This window comes from Arabidopsis lyrata (assembly GCF_000004255.2).
Source record: "Arabidopsis lyrata subsp. lyrata unplaced genomic scaffold ARALYscaffold_3, whole genome shotgun sequence".
NCBI lineage: Eukaryota > Viridiplantae > Streptophyta > Magnoliopsida > Brassicales > Brassicaceae > Arabidopsis > Arabidopsis lyrata.
Window position 1 is genome coordinate 21,018,296 of NW_003302553.1, and position 15,400 is coordinate 21,033,695.

Genomic DNA, 15,400 nt, shown 5'->3' on the forward strand with positions numbered 1-15,400 from the left:
AAGGTTTTACAAGGTACTTTTAAGGTTTTATAAGGTATTTATAACTTGTAAAACCTTATAAAAAACTTGTAAAACCTTATAACTTGTAAAAACCTTATAAAATAGCTTGTAAAATCTTATAATATCTTATAAATACCTTGTAAATACGTTGTAAAACCTTTTAAAATACATTGTAAAACCTTATAAATACCTTGTAAAAAACCTTTAAAATACCTTGTAAATTTTTGGCGGGAAAAATTTTCCCGCCAAAAATTTAACGCCAAAAAAATTGCGGAATCACTTTTCCCGCAAAAAAAATTTTTTGGCGGGAAAATTTTTTGGCGGGAAAAAATTTTACGGGAAAATTTTACAAGGTATTTTAAAGGTTTTACAAATTTTTACAAGTGTTTTGGCGGGAAAAATTGGGGGATCACTTTTCCCGCCAAAAAATATTTTGTATTTTGTGGACCTAATTTTGTTATATTTCCTTATATATTTATGATATCTTTTATTAAAAGAAGGGTAATTTAGTCATTTTGTACATAAAAGGGGTATTTTTAAAAATGGACATCCATAGGGGGCATTTTTGAAAAGGGGTATTGAAAAAGGGGCATTTTTGTGAGTCTCCCTTAATTTTTTCTTCTTTTTAGACATATCCTGTTTTTTCATCTACATCTACATTCTTTTCAAAAAAAAATTAAAATTTATTTTTTGTGAAGGTTATGAATTAAGATAAACACAACAAACTAATCAAACTCCATAATATATATTATATATTTTGGCAAAATAATATTTTAATGATAAAAAAACTTGATAGAACAAAAAAAAAAGAATGCTAGTATATTTAATTTGAAAGATGAAATATGAAATATTTTAGGTCTAATATATATAACAAGTTATCTAAAATTAACTATATATATATATATATATATACGACCATATAAACAAAAATTTCTTGTTCCGCCACTAAACTTATGATGATTATACTGTATGTGCAAATTTGCAAAATTATTGCAGATTTGTTTTAAATAAATTAGCAAGTGTTTTTGTTTGGGAGATGATATGGATCTTGGAATCTGATATAATTCGATTGTTATTTCTTTATTGAAATATGCCTTTTTTAAGGAAATTATGGACTATGTTGGAGATCGATCCTCCTTGTTGCCGTAGGAGATTGAGCATAATATTCCTTCATAGATCAGCATACATGCCTCTCCGCTTGCTCCTCTCACGTTACTTACCTAGCCGCACTCTTGGACATGGATAATATAAACTGAAGGTGAGTGTGTTTCAAACTTTGTTGATCTATTAAAATTGAAGTTAAAGTCCCACTTTTGTTAATCAAGAAAAACTTAGCTGGTTTTATTTATTTATTGTTTCTTTGTGTAGGAAAGTGTACTTCTCCATGGTGGAAGTATGAAATGTTTTTGAACTCACATTGGTTACAGTTTGTTTGTGGTTATTCAATCTTCCCGTGTCTTTTTGTTAATGTAGCTTAATTCCAAACATAAAATAGTACGATGTCAAAGGGGGCTACAATGTCTTGGTTATGGATTTGCTTTGTCCTAGCTTTGAAGATCTGTTTAGTTATTGCAATAAGAAATTTAGCTTGAAGACAGTTCTCATGCATAATAGTTGTTAAAATGTTAAATTTAGACTGACGCATTGTCATGAGTCACTCAAACTTCGTATTAGAACAAATCAAAAACCAGTATTTTATTAATTGTTTTAGCTCTAAAATTTCTCAAGTCAACAATTTATAAACTTCAAGATTTGCAGAGAGTTGAGAAAGTGATTCATGAGCGGAAGAGTAAGATATCACTTGCTAGTTGGAGAAACAGCCTTTATCAACCCCAACTATTTGCCTGCGCCTTTTCCAACCTAAACTCCGACCCTCTGCTTAATTCAAATTGCCAACCTGACCTTTATGAAGATTAGCCGATTTCAACATATCTCTAAGTTGTTCAAGATTTCCAATTGGCTCTTCATAAGAGCAATAGATCCCCCAATCACAAGGATGTTCAATATCTTCTACTCCACACTCTACGGACTCAAAAACAGTTAACGCCATGTAACACCATTTTTAGATATGTTGAAATCGGCTAATTTTCATAAAGGTTAGATTAGCAATTCGAATTTTGTGTTGGTTTAGGTAGAAAAAGCAGTAGATCGGAGTTTGGGTTAAAAAGGCCGCTGGCAAATTGTTGGGGTGAAAAAAGTCATTTTACTCTTGCTAATTGTGTCATTATAATATGTCTTTCTAGAAAGCAGCTTTTTCTAAGAAGTTTCTTCTAACTTTTTCATGAAAGGTGTGCTATGATCCGCATAATGTCAAATGCATAAATCGATGAACGCACCACCTCAACTATTTCCCCTAGCAACCTGCAACATAACAATTATGCGTTCATCTACATCATACGATAGAAACCGTCCCCACACTTGTTCGAACTCAAATAAATGTAGAAAGCTAATATGGTTGGTAAGTTCCTACAAACACAACATGAATTAGTGTTTGAATCCGGTCAGGGACATCTAATTACCACTAAGCCCACTTCTCTTGGTAAATATGGAATGTTGCATTGAGGCTAACCCATATTAGTCTGAGATCACGACTGGAAGTCACATGTAGTAGAATAAGTGTCTCAAGCACACTATAGTAAGCAAAGCTGATGGGAAACATGTAGTGGGATGGCTACTTTGTTAGTTTAGGGAAAAATGATTATTTAGTCCTACGAATTTCAACTGAAGCACTAAAAATCGTAATTTATGTATATAGAGCATTAAATTATCGTCAAATTTTTTTTCAGATCTCAAAACTCAAAATTTATTCTAGATGAATACATAGAAAAATGGTAAAAGTTGTTTTGATACCATTCGAGTTTTCTCTGGTATAGAATTGCAAGCCAATCAAAGGATATCAAGTAAGTACACGCAACATAACCACCAAAAGCATTTACATGACCAAGTGTCGTTAGCTCAACTTATAAAGATCCTAGGCGAAGCTTAGAGGTCGCCGGATCGAGTGACGCTTGAGACGAAACTAATATTATATGTTGTGGTTTCTAAAGCATTTACATGATCTAATATATGTATCCGTTACTGTTTAAGGTCATTAATTACTAGACTAGGACAATTATCTCCGGTTATGTATGCAATTGGTTTGTACAGTATTTCTAACTAAATTTACATAGACGAGACTCTTTAAGAAACTTCCAAGTTATAAACCCCACACTTAATACTACAAGCCTGGTTATTGGCTTTTCACTAGTCGAAAAAGTAATAATATTGATACAACTTCCTGCGTCATAATATTGGCTCATCAGTGTCTTTGTTGTACATGTACTTAGAGAATTCCGATCGTCTTCTTGGTTCCTTATGCTTATCATCCTTTTGGTTAATCACGTCTGGCATTAGCTAGCATCAACGATGTTTGGACTATCAAATGCATCCAAGATGGAGAATCATGTTTTTCTCCGTGTGACAGGATTTTCAGAGTATAAAAATATGTTCTGCTATATACAAGACCCACATAGGTTCAAGGAGTAGTGGACTCAGAACTACTACAGTAGAACCTCTATAAATTAATACTCGATAAATTAATAAACACGATAAATTGATAAATTTGGCTGGTCCCGAGTCGGACCAGTGTAAAAATTAACTTATTTCGATAAGATAATAAGATAATAAGTATTTTGAAGTTTCTATGTAAAAATATAGTCTCAATAATATCATAAATTAATAATAATGTAAATTTGCACATATATATATATATATATATATAATAGTTTTAGTGTTTTTCATAAAAATATCTAAAATTTTTTGTAAGTTTTCAAATTTTGAATATGCATAATTTTTGTTTTAATAGTCATATATGTTTTTAGAATACAACAATGGATGTCACTATTTGTGAATTTTAATTTGTGTATATCGTTTGTATATATAAATTCTATAATCGTTGTTATTTATTTTTAAAAGAAATTATTTTTCTTCGAAATATTAAGTGTTTAAGGCTAAAACTATAAAATTTATAACATCCAAAACATTAATCTTATTTAAATCATATTGCTTTAGCTCGTATTTTTTTTTTTTTAAAAATCACAATTAAAACAAAATTTTATATAAATTAATAAATATTAATTTACGGTATAAATTAATATTTATTAATTTATAGATAAATTAATATCACTATAAATTAATAAAATATAATGGTCCCAACATTATTAATTTATAGAGGTTTTACTTATATCAAATTTTTGAGCTGTCTCGAACATATATAATAAACATTTTGAGGACAGATTTCTTAACCTTCAAAATATACGAATTTAGGAACATGTAAAAACAAAAGAACCTTACAAAATTTCAAAGAAATATCTTATTTTTATGTTATTTTTGCTAGAATGAAAATATATATTTAATAAAATGAGAAAAGAGAAGAAAGAAATGAAAAAGACCAAAAGCAACAAACACACACACGCAGCTTTTCTTCTTCTTCTTCTTCATCATCTTGCTTAACCAAAACTCCATGGAATCTCCCTAATTTCCTCACCTACTCACTTCCAATTTCAACCTACTCGATTCTTCCCCTCTTCTTCGCAAAACCCTAGTTTTTATCATCGCACTTCACTCTCCTTCGCATGAGAAATCGGGAAATTCGCTCGACGTAGTAGATCATAAAACCACAAAAGTTAGGGTTTTTCCAATTGGGTATGGAACCTCGTGTCGGGAATAAGTTCCGTCTTGGCCGCAAAATTGGAAGCGGCTCATTCGGAGAGATTTACCTTGGTTCGTTCCTCCCCTCTCTCTCTCTCTATACAAATGTCAATTACTTTTGCAAATTAGATTATGATCAAAGATGAGACTCTTGTGATTTCAGGAACTGATGTTCAGACTAACGAAGAAGTTGCTATTAAGCTTGTGAGTGTTTCATCATCTCTTCAAATTGAAGTCAAAGTCTCAATCTTGGATCATGAAAAGTTGAGTTTTTTTTTTGTTTGTGTGTGCAGGAAAGTGTGAAGACTGCGCATCCGCAATTGTCGTATGAGTCGAGGATATATAGAGTTCTTCAGGGTGGAAGTATGCTATGAAATGTTTCTCAATTTTATCTCTGTTTTTATTGAATTCTCATTGGTTATTCATTTCTTGTGCATGTTTGTTAATGTAGCTGGGATTCCAAATATGAAATGGTATGGTGTTGAGGGGGATTACAATGTCTTAGTGATGGATTTGCTTGGTCCTAGCCTTGAAGATCTGTTTGGTTATTGCCATAGGAAGTTTAGCTTGAAGACAGTTCTTATGCTTGCTGATCAAATGGTAATGCTTTTGGTTGATGCATTGTCATTGTTAATGCAACTCTCTTACCAACTTGTTTACTAACTCCTTGTGTCAGATAAATCGTCTCGAGTTCATTCATTCTAAGTCGTATCTTCATCGTGATATAAAGCCTGATAATTTTCTCATGGGTTTAGGGAGGCGTGCAAATCAGGTTTTCTTACTTTATAAACTCTCAGTTGGATTTGTTTTTTGCTTTGATTTTGGGGTCTCACTATTGTATGACTTATATGTGTTCGCTTTCTCTAGGTCTACATCATAGACTATGGCTTGGCTAAGAAATATAGAGACAGCTCAACTCATAGACATATCCCATACAGGTAACAAGGTTTTGGATGTGATATTTAGATTTTTTCTGACTTCGGGTTTATTTGTACAAACATTTTACGTGTAATCGTTCAGGGAGAATAAAAGTCTAATTGGGACTCCGAGGTATGCCAGCTTGAACACTCACCTAGGGATCGGTAGCTTTCTATAAACCCTCCTGATAATTGCGGATCTTGTTCTCTCTTTCACGGTCTACTTTTTCATATTTTAATCTTCTGTTCATCTGCACATTATACACTTGGCAGAGCAAAGTCGGAGGGATGATATAGAATCACTTGGTTACATCCTCATGTATTTTCTCAAGGGAAGGTGAGAGTCATTGAGTAACCTTTCTTTCTATCCCGCTTCTTGTCTCCCAATCCATCTCTTATATCGTATTTTCTTGTAGTCTCCCATGGCAGGGACTGAAAGCTGGGAACAAGAAACAGAAATATGATAAGATCAGTGAAAAGAAGGTTTCAACTTCCATCGAAGTAAGTTCTTCTTATATGGTGTACATGTAGAAACTTATACGAGTCCATGTACTAAGAAATTGTTATGAACTAGAGAAGGTTGATTATAGATAGCACTCTAACTTTGCATCAGTGTCTTTGCAGACGTTATGCAGAGGTCATCCAACAGAGTTTGCATCCTACTTCCATTACTGCCGCTCACTTAGGTTTGATGATAAGCCAGACTATGCATATTTGAAGAGACTATTCCGCAACCTTTTTATTCGTGAAGGTCATTCATTTTCTCTCTATCTTCCTCCTCTCAGGCTATAAAGTTCATACAGAAACATCTATTGACACCAAATGAGTATTTGTTTGTCCCAGGTTTTCAGTTTGATTTCGTGTTTGACTGGACAGTGTACAAGTATCAGCAATCACAATCTGGAAACCCTCAACCTCGTCCCCATGTACACTCTTGATACTTTAAAGTTTTTATCCCATTCATGATACATATACTGTACATACAAAGATGATTAATGCAAGATCTTTTATGTTTTTTTTTTCAGGATGGTGGTGTTGGAACTAGTTCTGGATTAAACCCTGCGGTCGGCAATTCTGAGAAGCTTCCAGGTATATTTTTGAGTGCTTATTATCCTTCTTTAGGAAATGTAGTCACATAGTTTTGTATATACTAAGGGCGTTTTTGTCTGCCATAGATGTCCCAAATCAGAGAACAAATCCGGATTTTACCATGAAGCAGAAAGACAAGAATGTAAATGAATCTGCAATTGCAAAGGATAAGCTGGTAAGTTTCTTGTCATGCTTGTTTTCTTTCTTCCGGGTACCTTTTTTGAATCAGGAGTTCAGGACATTCATTGTGCTTCACTGATATCTCAGCTACCTGGATCCTTGAACTTGGGTCGATCAGAAGGATCATCATCAAGACGAGTTGTGGACACAAGCAGTCGTGAACCATTCAGTGGAGGGAGTGACAATGCAAACTATGAAACCGCACTCAAAGGCATTGATGGCTTACGGATCAATAACAATGCAGGTGATGAGACAGCAGCAACGCCGCAATTAAATGGAGACGATGTAGAACCCAAAGCAAAGCTCTCTGATTGATTCATACAAGAAGCTATAAAACAAAACCGGTATTCACTCAGTGACGTTGTCTATGATTCTTCTGAAGAAAGGCTATTACACAGCTAGAGAATTGATATATAAGAGAGAGAGATATAGATTTATTATACCAAACCAAAGTGCTTAAACTATGATTCTTCAAATATTCATTTGTCTCCTCCATTGTATAGAGAAACTTTTTCGAATTTTTAAGATATCCTTCCTCTCTGATAATATTTGCGGAATGATATAAAATCCAACAGGGGGTAATAATAAGGACAAAGCGAAAGCTATGATATTCCTTCGTCACTATCTCCATGAGGATCTTAAGACTGAATACCTAACCGCCAAGAACTTGTGGATCTTTCATGGTTACGTATTCATTCTTAAAATCTTCATGGAGATGGTGAGAAAAGAATATCATAGCTTTCGCTTTATCCTTATTTGCTTCCCTATTTCCTTCTTTGATTGTCTCCCCAAGTTCTTCTGAATCCAGGTACATTTCCGCATCCAACACCCAAGACAAGTAATTCTCTCCCGAAATATCAAATGCAAGGTTGGTAAGGTTCGGCATATTTCACTGAAATCATTATATACAAAGATATTAAGTTCTATAAAATCAAACAAAGATATAGTCCCGTGGAAAATTCAGTTGAAATAATTTTCAGTTAAATGACATAAAACTATATAAATCTAGTAACATAAGATATGTGCACTATTAGGTTGAAAACGATTTTCACAATAAAACTTTGAAATCTTTTTCAATCATCAAAGGATATAAATATATATATATATATATATGATATTACCATAAAATAATTTTTAGCTTTTATCAAAACAAATTTAAGCAATCATATATTAAATAAATTTTGAAGCAATAAACAATCAGGTCTTGGTTAAAGACTAAACATACAATACAAGCTCCTTATATTGAAGTATGGGCATATAACCGAAGAGCATAACTAAACTATGAATCAAAGTATCAAACGTGTAGCAATAACGTGATGAATTAAATAATAATTTCAACATGCTAGACGTATGTGTATCATTCGATCTATGATTCCAACATATAATAAGACTGTACGGATTAAACGTAAGTAACATTGTTTTCTTATTAATTACTACAGCATGACTATTATATTGACCAAAAAAATCGAACATAGACTTAGATGCTTTTAGTAACGAAACAATATATTATATGAAACTCTGATGAACCAATAACGCATAATGATATTCAAGCGTTAATCAACAGATCTAATGCAACGATATAATTACATAAACAATCGGTACTTTGACTCATGTGACTACGCTTAGTGTGTGACCGATTATTATAACAATTCTAATAAAGCCAAAACGATTGACAAACAAATCTTAATGAAAGTAAAAGCAATGATCAATAACCATTAACCAATATAACATGAAATACTTGATCTATTATACTAAAGTAATAATTCAACAGTATACAAACTGATCTAAATAAAACAACTATAATTGATAATTCAAAGCGGTGGAAAGAATCTAATCTTCTAGACCAACTCAAGAAATACAAACAACTCATCAAACTAAATAATAATAAAACATTAATCATGACTGCATATGATCGCTTATAACAAAACGTATGAAACAATAAGATCGAAACCATAAATAACTATTAACTATAATGTGAACAACAAATTATATAAGCAAGACTATGACTAAATCGGCTACTCGATTATATAATAAGATCTTGTCAACTAACAAGAGACGATGCATGAGAATATTAAATCATTAGCCGATTGATTATTAAACATGAGGTTACTTACCTCGGTGACGATGAGATCAAAAGTGGACAAAAACGGTGAAGATTTGTGTTAATTCGGATGGATAGGACTTCGCGCTGATAATCTGTTATAAACAATAGGTTTTGGGATGGTTCTTATTGTATTATTTATGAGTTATAGTATATATATAGGGATATAAAAGTAGGGTTTTAGCTTAGAGAACAACTAGTATAAAATTTTCTAGAATATTTAATGGACCTATAATGGACATCTACATAATAACCCATTATTCATAACAAATCCAAATATTAGTTGTTTCATATCTTGAAACTTTTTTCCTTAACTTTTTTAAAATTAATTTAATTAGTATAAATAGACATTTCAAAACCTTAAATCTAATCGATCAAATTTGTCTGACAAAATTAATTACTAAATTTGTATTTTCTAACAGTTAGAAATTTGTTTGTTTTCGGTGTCTCGTTAGCCTTATTACAGTTCATAATTGTTAACCTTATTAGAAGATCCAAAAGAAGCTCAAGACAGAGTTTTTATGAGAAGTCTATTACTCGATCCATGTAATTAGCTAGATTATCTAAGCAGTAAGCAAGTGTAGTCTCTTATATATAATCATGTAATAAAAATAATGAGACTAACCTAGAGAGTTGCCACTTTGAGCAACTCTCCTCTTTCCCCTTTTATAAAATCAAATCTAAAGTTATTGTGTTTTTTTTTGTGACAATCTAAAGATCATCTCCCTTCTGTTACTTGCACAAAATAAAACTTTAATAAGCTACATTTCAATCTTTTTTAGTAAACTCTACAATAGTTAGAATAAGCTTGCTTTGGATTTCCTTACAAACCTTTTACGGGTTGTGTTACTTTTTTAGTGGGTCTGAAATAATACTTTTCGTGTGGCAAATTGTCTGTATTCAGTGGTAGGCTTAATCTCTTGAATAAAATTTCTAAGTGGCGGAAAAAAAATAAGGTCAGCATTCGTTTCTAGAAACATGAACACGAAACACTATGTCGGGAGGGAGAGATTTTTACGTATTCAAAACCTAGAATTACAACGTAAGCTCTTAATACATGTAGGGCTTCATTTTCAAAAGTTCGGCATTAAGATTTTGGCACAACCAACCCCAAACATTACATGTACTTAATTGGATGCAACAAAGAAACAAAGTCACGTAATATATATAAGCTGGAAGATGTATGTAACTATGTATAGAAAAAAAATGGAAAGAGAGACTCGTATATAACTTCATTTTATCGCATAAGCAAACCAAAATTCAGTAATCAACAATAAATATATCGTTTATCGCATAAGCGTAGGAACATAGCATAATTCAAAACAACTTTTCATGTGATAGATATTTCAAAATATTTAGAATTTAGCTAAGAATTTCTTCGCACACCTACGTTAAAAAAAGTTATAAGTTTCAATCCTTATAAAAAAAAATGAATAGATTTTAAAATACAAACATTTTTAGGTTTATTTCTTCACTATCCTTTAACCCCATAATGTAGAATTGTGGAAGTTTATTTGCTTATTTCATATTTTCGTGATTTTGTAGAGTTGTGTCTGGAAAAATCCCAAAATTCTAAACTTATTTTGTTGTTATCATGCCTAGTAATACCAAGAGAAACGTTAATATATATATATATATTTTTTGCTAAGAATGTAAATATTTCATTAGAAATGAAAAACGATTAGGAGTTACAATAAAGTAAAACCTATATTTTGGTTCCATGGCAAAAAAAAAAAAAAAACATGGAACCAAATTTCAATCGGTCCATTGACATCGACAAAAGCAGTGACGCTTTCAGAATCAATGAAGCGATACAACGATTTTGATGAATCTCCACGATGAAACTTCAAGGAGGAAGGTACACGTTGTCAAACGGCGAAGGCCGAATCATTTGATGACCAAGCGAAAGGAAGCCTTTCACCGGTAGGCCGAGAACACTGAGCCGTCAACGGCGTAGCACAAATAGCACACAAACACTGACTCCCCTCGCGTCATGTGAAAGCGTCAATATGAACTTTCCATGAGCTTTCTCAGATCGGAACTACACGAACCAAAAGAAACAATAGCGTGGATGTACGCGCCCGATTTTTATCACCGAAACGCTAATATTTAAATTCTAAGGAATATGATTTTTATGTTATTTTGGTCATAAAATTAATTTAATTAGTATGATCGAAATATTATTTTTATTTGTAATGATGTGAGGTTGAAGTATTCTTGAGGAAACATAAATAGCCGTAAAATATCGATTAGAAGACGTACGTAAGTTGTTCTAATCGGTGTTTGACTGCTATTTGTTTTCCTCCACAGTCCATTTCATCAAACTCACAATTCATTGTAAATAAAAACAATATTTTCTAAATCATATACGTATAGCCTTTCAAAAAGTGATATTTGTTTACAAAAAATTAGTGTTTCTCAACCACACGCCAATCGCTACGAATCAAGACGTTATTATAAGATAATTAATGAGTAAATTTGGAAAAATACCCTCTTTTTGTTTACACTTTTGAAAAATACCTTTTTCTTCATTTTTACTTTTAAATATGTAAAATCAATCTTAATAATGATTAATAATATCTATATTTCAAATATCAATTCAATTTATTTGTAATAATTAAATATTTAATTTTTACAAAGTCTGAATATAACTAAAAATTCCAAAAAATTATTATCTTAAATATTCTTTTAAAGTAATAATGAATAACAACATTCTACCGATGTTAAGTTATGATTTTTATTAAGTCATATGTTATTGTTATGGTGCAGATTTTGATAATTCATTATTATTGAAACAAATAATATAGTTTACTTTGAAAAAAAATTCAAAGAAAATTATTGAATAGAAGCAAAGTTTGGTGATATGTTGAGCTGAAAAATGTGCTTGGAATGTTGGAGATTATTTTATTTTATATAATATATAACAAATATTAAGGGATAGAATTTATAATATTTTTAGATATTATCTTGTTGAATTTTTTATAGATAAAACTAATAAAGCAGCTTTGTATTAAAAGTATATATATATATATATATATAATTAATATTATTTCAAATTTAGTTAATTTTTTTCTCTAAATTCTAGTTTAGTTTTGATTTACTAAAATATAGCTTTAAATTTAAATTAATACATATTGTCATTTTACATATAAAAGATTGTAGTTTTCATTAAAAATAGAAAAAGGGTATTTTTCAAAGCATAACTTAAAAACAGGGTAGTTTTCAAAATGACCCATAATTAATCATGTAACGTTAAAACGTTGGATTCACTTAATTAACAAAGTTTCGTTTAAAGTTTAAACTATAACTTTTAGACACAATGAAACAAAGCCATTTCATAATTAATAAGCAAATTAATCATCGAAACTGAAAGAAGAGTATCGCAAATTAAAAATGTATTTATTCTTTAACATACCTGAATTAATCGTTTTTACAAGATAATCACATAAGAGGAAAAAAAAAAAAAGATAATCACATAAAACAAGTTATCATTTTAGACACGCATAATATGACTCTATGAAACGAAACTACTTCTACAAAACATGATAATAATAACTCATGGATGTTTTGAATGATAAAGAAATGAATAATCACCGTTTTAAAAATGTGTAAAACATTGTAACTTACTAACTTGCTTACCACAAAATCAATTTAGAATAACTCAAAAATTGAATAAGAATCTAACTCATCCTCGAGAACATCCTTTAGAGCATATCTATTAATTATTGTTTGTTACAAAATCACTATCACAAGCTAAGAACACACACAAAAATGAAAAAGAAAAAAAGAAAAAAAATTGAAACTCATCGAATATAAAAAAGTTTATTATCTTATAAAACAGATTTGACATGATTAATTAAGTAATTTGTTGCATTTATCTTTGATCCATTTGAAGCTTTTCCTGAAAGAACCTTTAAGCTTACCTTCAACAGTATAAGCTCTGTAACTAACAACTCTCTTCTTCCTTTGTAAATCTGGATCCACAAATCCCCAAGAAGACGATGAAGATGATCTTCCTTTCTTCGGGTTCGGGTCTTCCGGTATCCGGGTCGGGTAATCTGTGTAGGAAGTACTGTAAGACCTAAGATCTTGCATACCGTTACCACTGAATGAATCTGGACCGTCGGATCTTCGGTGAGCTGAATACTGTTGAAGGTCTGATGTTCTTCCGTCACCGTACGATCTGGATCTGAAGTCTTCCATTTTGGACTCTCAGACAGAAGAAGAAGAAGAAGTGATGGGATTGGTGTGTGAGAGGGTTTTGTAATAAAGTTGACGAATGACTTCTTTTTTTTTTTTTGTTTTTGTTTCTGTTTCTTTCTTTTACGAGAAGGAAAGAATCTTTTGTTTCAATTTATACATTGATACTTCAAATAAATATAAATGTATATTTGCAAAATAACCTTACATTTTTTTATTTGTAAGAATCTTGTAAGAGGATGGATTTTTTTTTGTCTGGTAACACATTTTTAAAAACTTTGATAGTAACAAAATTAGGTATTTACAATAAAGCGATCGCATTCTTTAGCAAAATTTAGTTATATTACCTAATAATTATTTTTGACTGATTTCTTAAGGAAGAAAACCATACCATGTTAAGTTGATAATCATTTTTGTTGACTATAATTTCCTTTGATTTTGGAAATTTAAGAATGTATTGATAAGAGAAATGAAATTAACAAAAAAGTGATATAGTTGTTGTTTTGTTTATTTGGAAAAATTTTGTCCAAAAACAAAAAAAAATTTTGGAAACTAAAAAATAATTTTTAGAGATATAATTTTATTTTGTAGTTATTTTATAATTTCGTATTCTAAGTATTATTTTAAATTTTCATCCAAAATTATATATTCTTGATTTCTTCTAGTAAGAAAAATTTCTTTAAAGTGTATAAAAACAGAAACCATACTTCAATTGATTTACATGTCTTTCTTAGATAGAAAATTGAAGTAAAAATGAATTTCATATTGAATTTAATTGAAATATTAACATGAAATATATAACTGCTAATTTGAATAATAGTAATCTTAAATAAAAATAGTACACCACTTTGTCAAAAAAAAATAAAAATAGTACACTACCTTTTTGGGAAATTGTTAAAAATGCCTCTTCTGGTGTGCCCTTTTTCAAAAATGTCTCTTTTAGATGTCTATTTTCAAAAATGCTCCTTTTTAAATCTGAAATTTTTATAAAGTTTTATTAGGTTTATAAGGTACTTATGGATTGTAACTACTACTTGAAGACTCGATCCAAGTATTTATAAGGTTTTATAAGGTGTTTTTAAAGGTTTTACAAGTTATTTTAAAGATTTTTTAAGGTTTTTCAAAGGTTTTACAAGATATTTTAAAGGTATTTAAAATGCATTTATAAGGTATTTATAAAGTATTTATAAGATTTTAGATACATAGAAATGTAGTTTGTGTATGTTTTAATAATGTTACATATATATTTGGGTAAATCTTATATTTTTAAGAGTATTTTTATAAGATTTTAAAGAAAGTAGCATTGAAAAAAGGCATTTTTGCAAAAGCCCCTACCTTTTTTATAGTCCGAAAAATAAAAAAGAGTCCAAGTCAACATGAGGCGCTGAGTCAGAGGCAGCTGTCTCCGAGAGTCGGTGGAGCGTTAAAAATTAAATTACTTCCAACTAAATTTCTTTCTATGTTTGACCAACCTCTCCACGTGATCTTCACGTGGTTCCTCTCGTAACCATTTTTGTTTTCTTTTTAAGGAAAGAAGTAACCGTAAATAACTTTGTTTCTTAATATAACTCGACTAAATGTTGATGCATTATGAGTTTCATTAGAATTTCTTGTACAATGAAATATTTTTAACATATTTTAATTTGTGCAAATTGTTATACACTTTGACCTTTAGATAAGGTATCTCTATGAAAGCTTAAAAATTGCCCATGAGGTTTCAAACAACACAGAAAAATTTCATTATTTCGTTGCTCCACCTATTAAATTAAATAAATATATATATTAGTCTTTCTTTCATATCCCAAGATTTTTGTTGCAGTCTTTCTTGTCGAAATTTGGATTTCAATATTTAATTTCATTTGAGGAAGTGTTTGAAAAGGTAGAAGAAAGCTTCTCAACATAATTCGAATGGGAGTCATTATTCTGTTTGTTGCACATTGAAAATTTCTCTACAATTTTACATATGCCATATGTAATGTAACAACTGATATTGTCAATCATGATGTTCGGGCCTCAACAGTAATTGCAATTTAGAGTCTTGTCTCCTTTGGATACATACAATTTAAATAAATACGCTACACAAAAGATAAATAAATGGCCATCCACAAAACGGGACCACCAATCAACTTTATTAGATTTCATACAATCCCCATGCATTTATCACATTTGTCCTTTTTTTTTTCCTTATTTCGAAAAGTTTTTTTACTCGATTTGGTCCAAACAG

The 15,400-nt window shown here is 30.6% G+C and overlaps 2 protein-coding genes and 1 pseudogene across 2 annotated transcripts; 1 reads left to right on the forward strand and 2 right to left on the reverse strand.

Annotated features, from left to right (window-relative positions):
* The window catches only part of LOC110230151, a 4,125-nt pseudogene extending 2,075 nt beyond the window's left edge, over positions 1-2,050 (reverse strand).
* A 2,336-nt stretch (positions 2,051-4,386) lies between these two features.
* LOC9322104 (casein kinase 1-like protein 5) lies at positions 4,387-7,423 on the forward strand. Its single transcript, XM_002883942.2, has 14 exons — positions 4,387-4,761; positions 4,853-4,893; positions 4,983-5,052; positions 5,141-5,289; positions 5,366-5,461; positions 5,557-5,627; positions 5,710-5,771; positions 5,880-5,943; positions 6,023-6,107; positions 6,231-6,357; positions 6,450-6,532; positions 6,632-6,695; positions 6,782-6,870; positions 6,963-7,423. The coding sequence occupies exons 1-14, from the start codon at positions 4,686-4,688 to the stop codon at positions 7,188-7,190; spliced, it is 1,305 nt and encodes a 434-aa protein (XP_002883988.1). The 5' UTR covers positions 4,387-4,685; the 3' UTR covers positions 7,191-7,423.
* A 5,210-nt stretch (positions 7,424-12,633) lies between these two features.
* On the reverse strand, positions 12,634-13,269 carry LOC9320056. The gene has a single exon (XM_021031970.1). It carries the CDS (start codon positions 13,177-13,179, stop codon positions 12,829-12,831), a length of 351 nt encoding a protein of 116 aa, XP_020887629.1. The 5' UTR covers positions 13,180-13,269; the 3' UTR covers positions 12,634-12,828.
* Positions 13,270-15,400: the final 2,131 nt, after the last annotated feature.

Coding starts and splice junctions, on each gene's coding strand:
- LOC9322104 (XM_002883942.2), top strand. CDS start 4,686: ATGGAACCTCGTGTCGGGAATAAGTTCCGTCTTGGCCGCAAAATTGGA. Junction 4,762..4,852: donor ATTCGGAGAGATTTACCTTG/GTTCGTTCCTCC, acceptor TTGTGATTTCAG/GAACTGATGTTCAGACTAAC. Junction 5,628..5,709: donor CATAGACATATCCCATACAG/GTAACAAGGTTT, acceptor GTAATCGTTCAG/GGAGAATAAAAGTCTAATTG.
- LOC9320056 (XM_021031970.1), bottom strand. CDS start 13,179: ATGGAAGACTTCAGATCCAGATCGTACGGTGACGGAAGAACATCAGAC.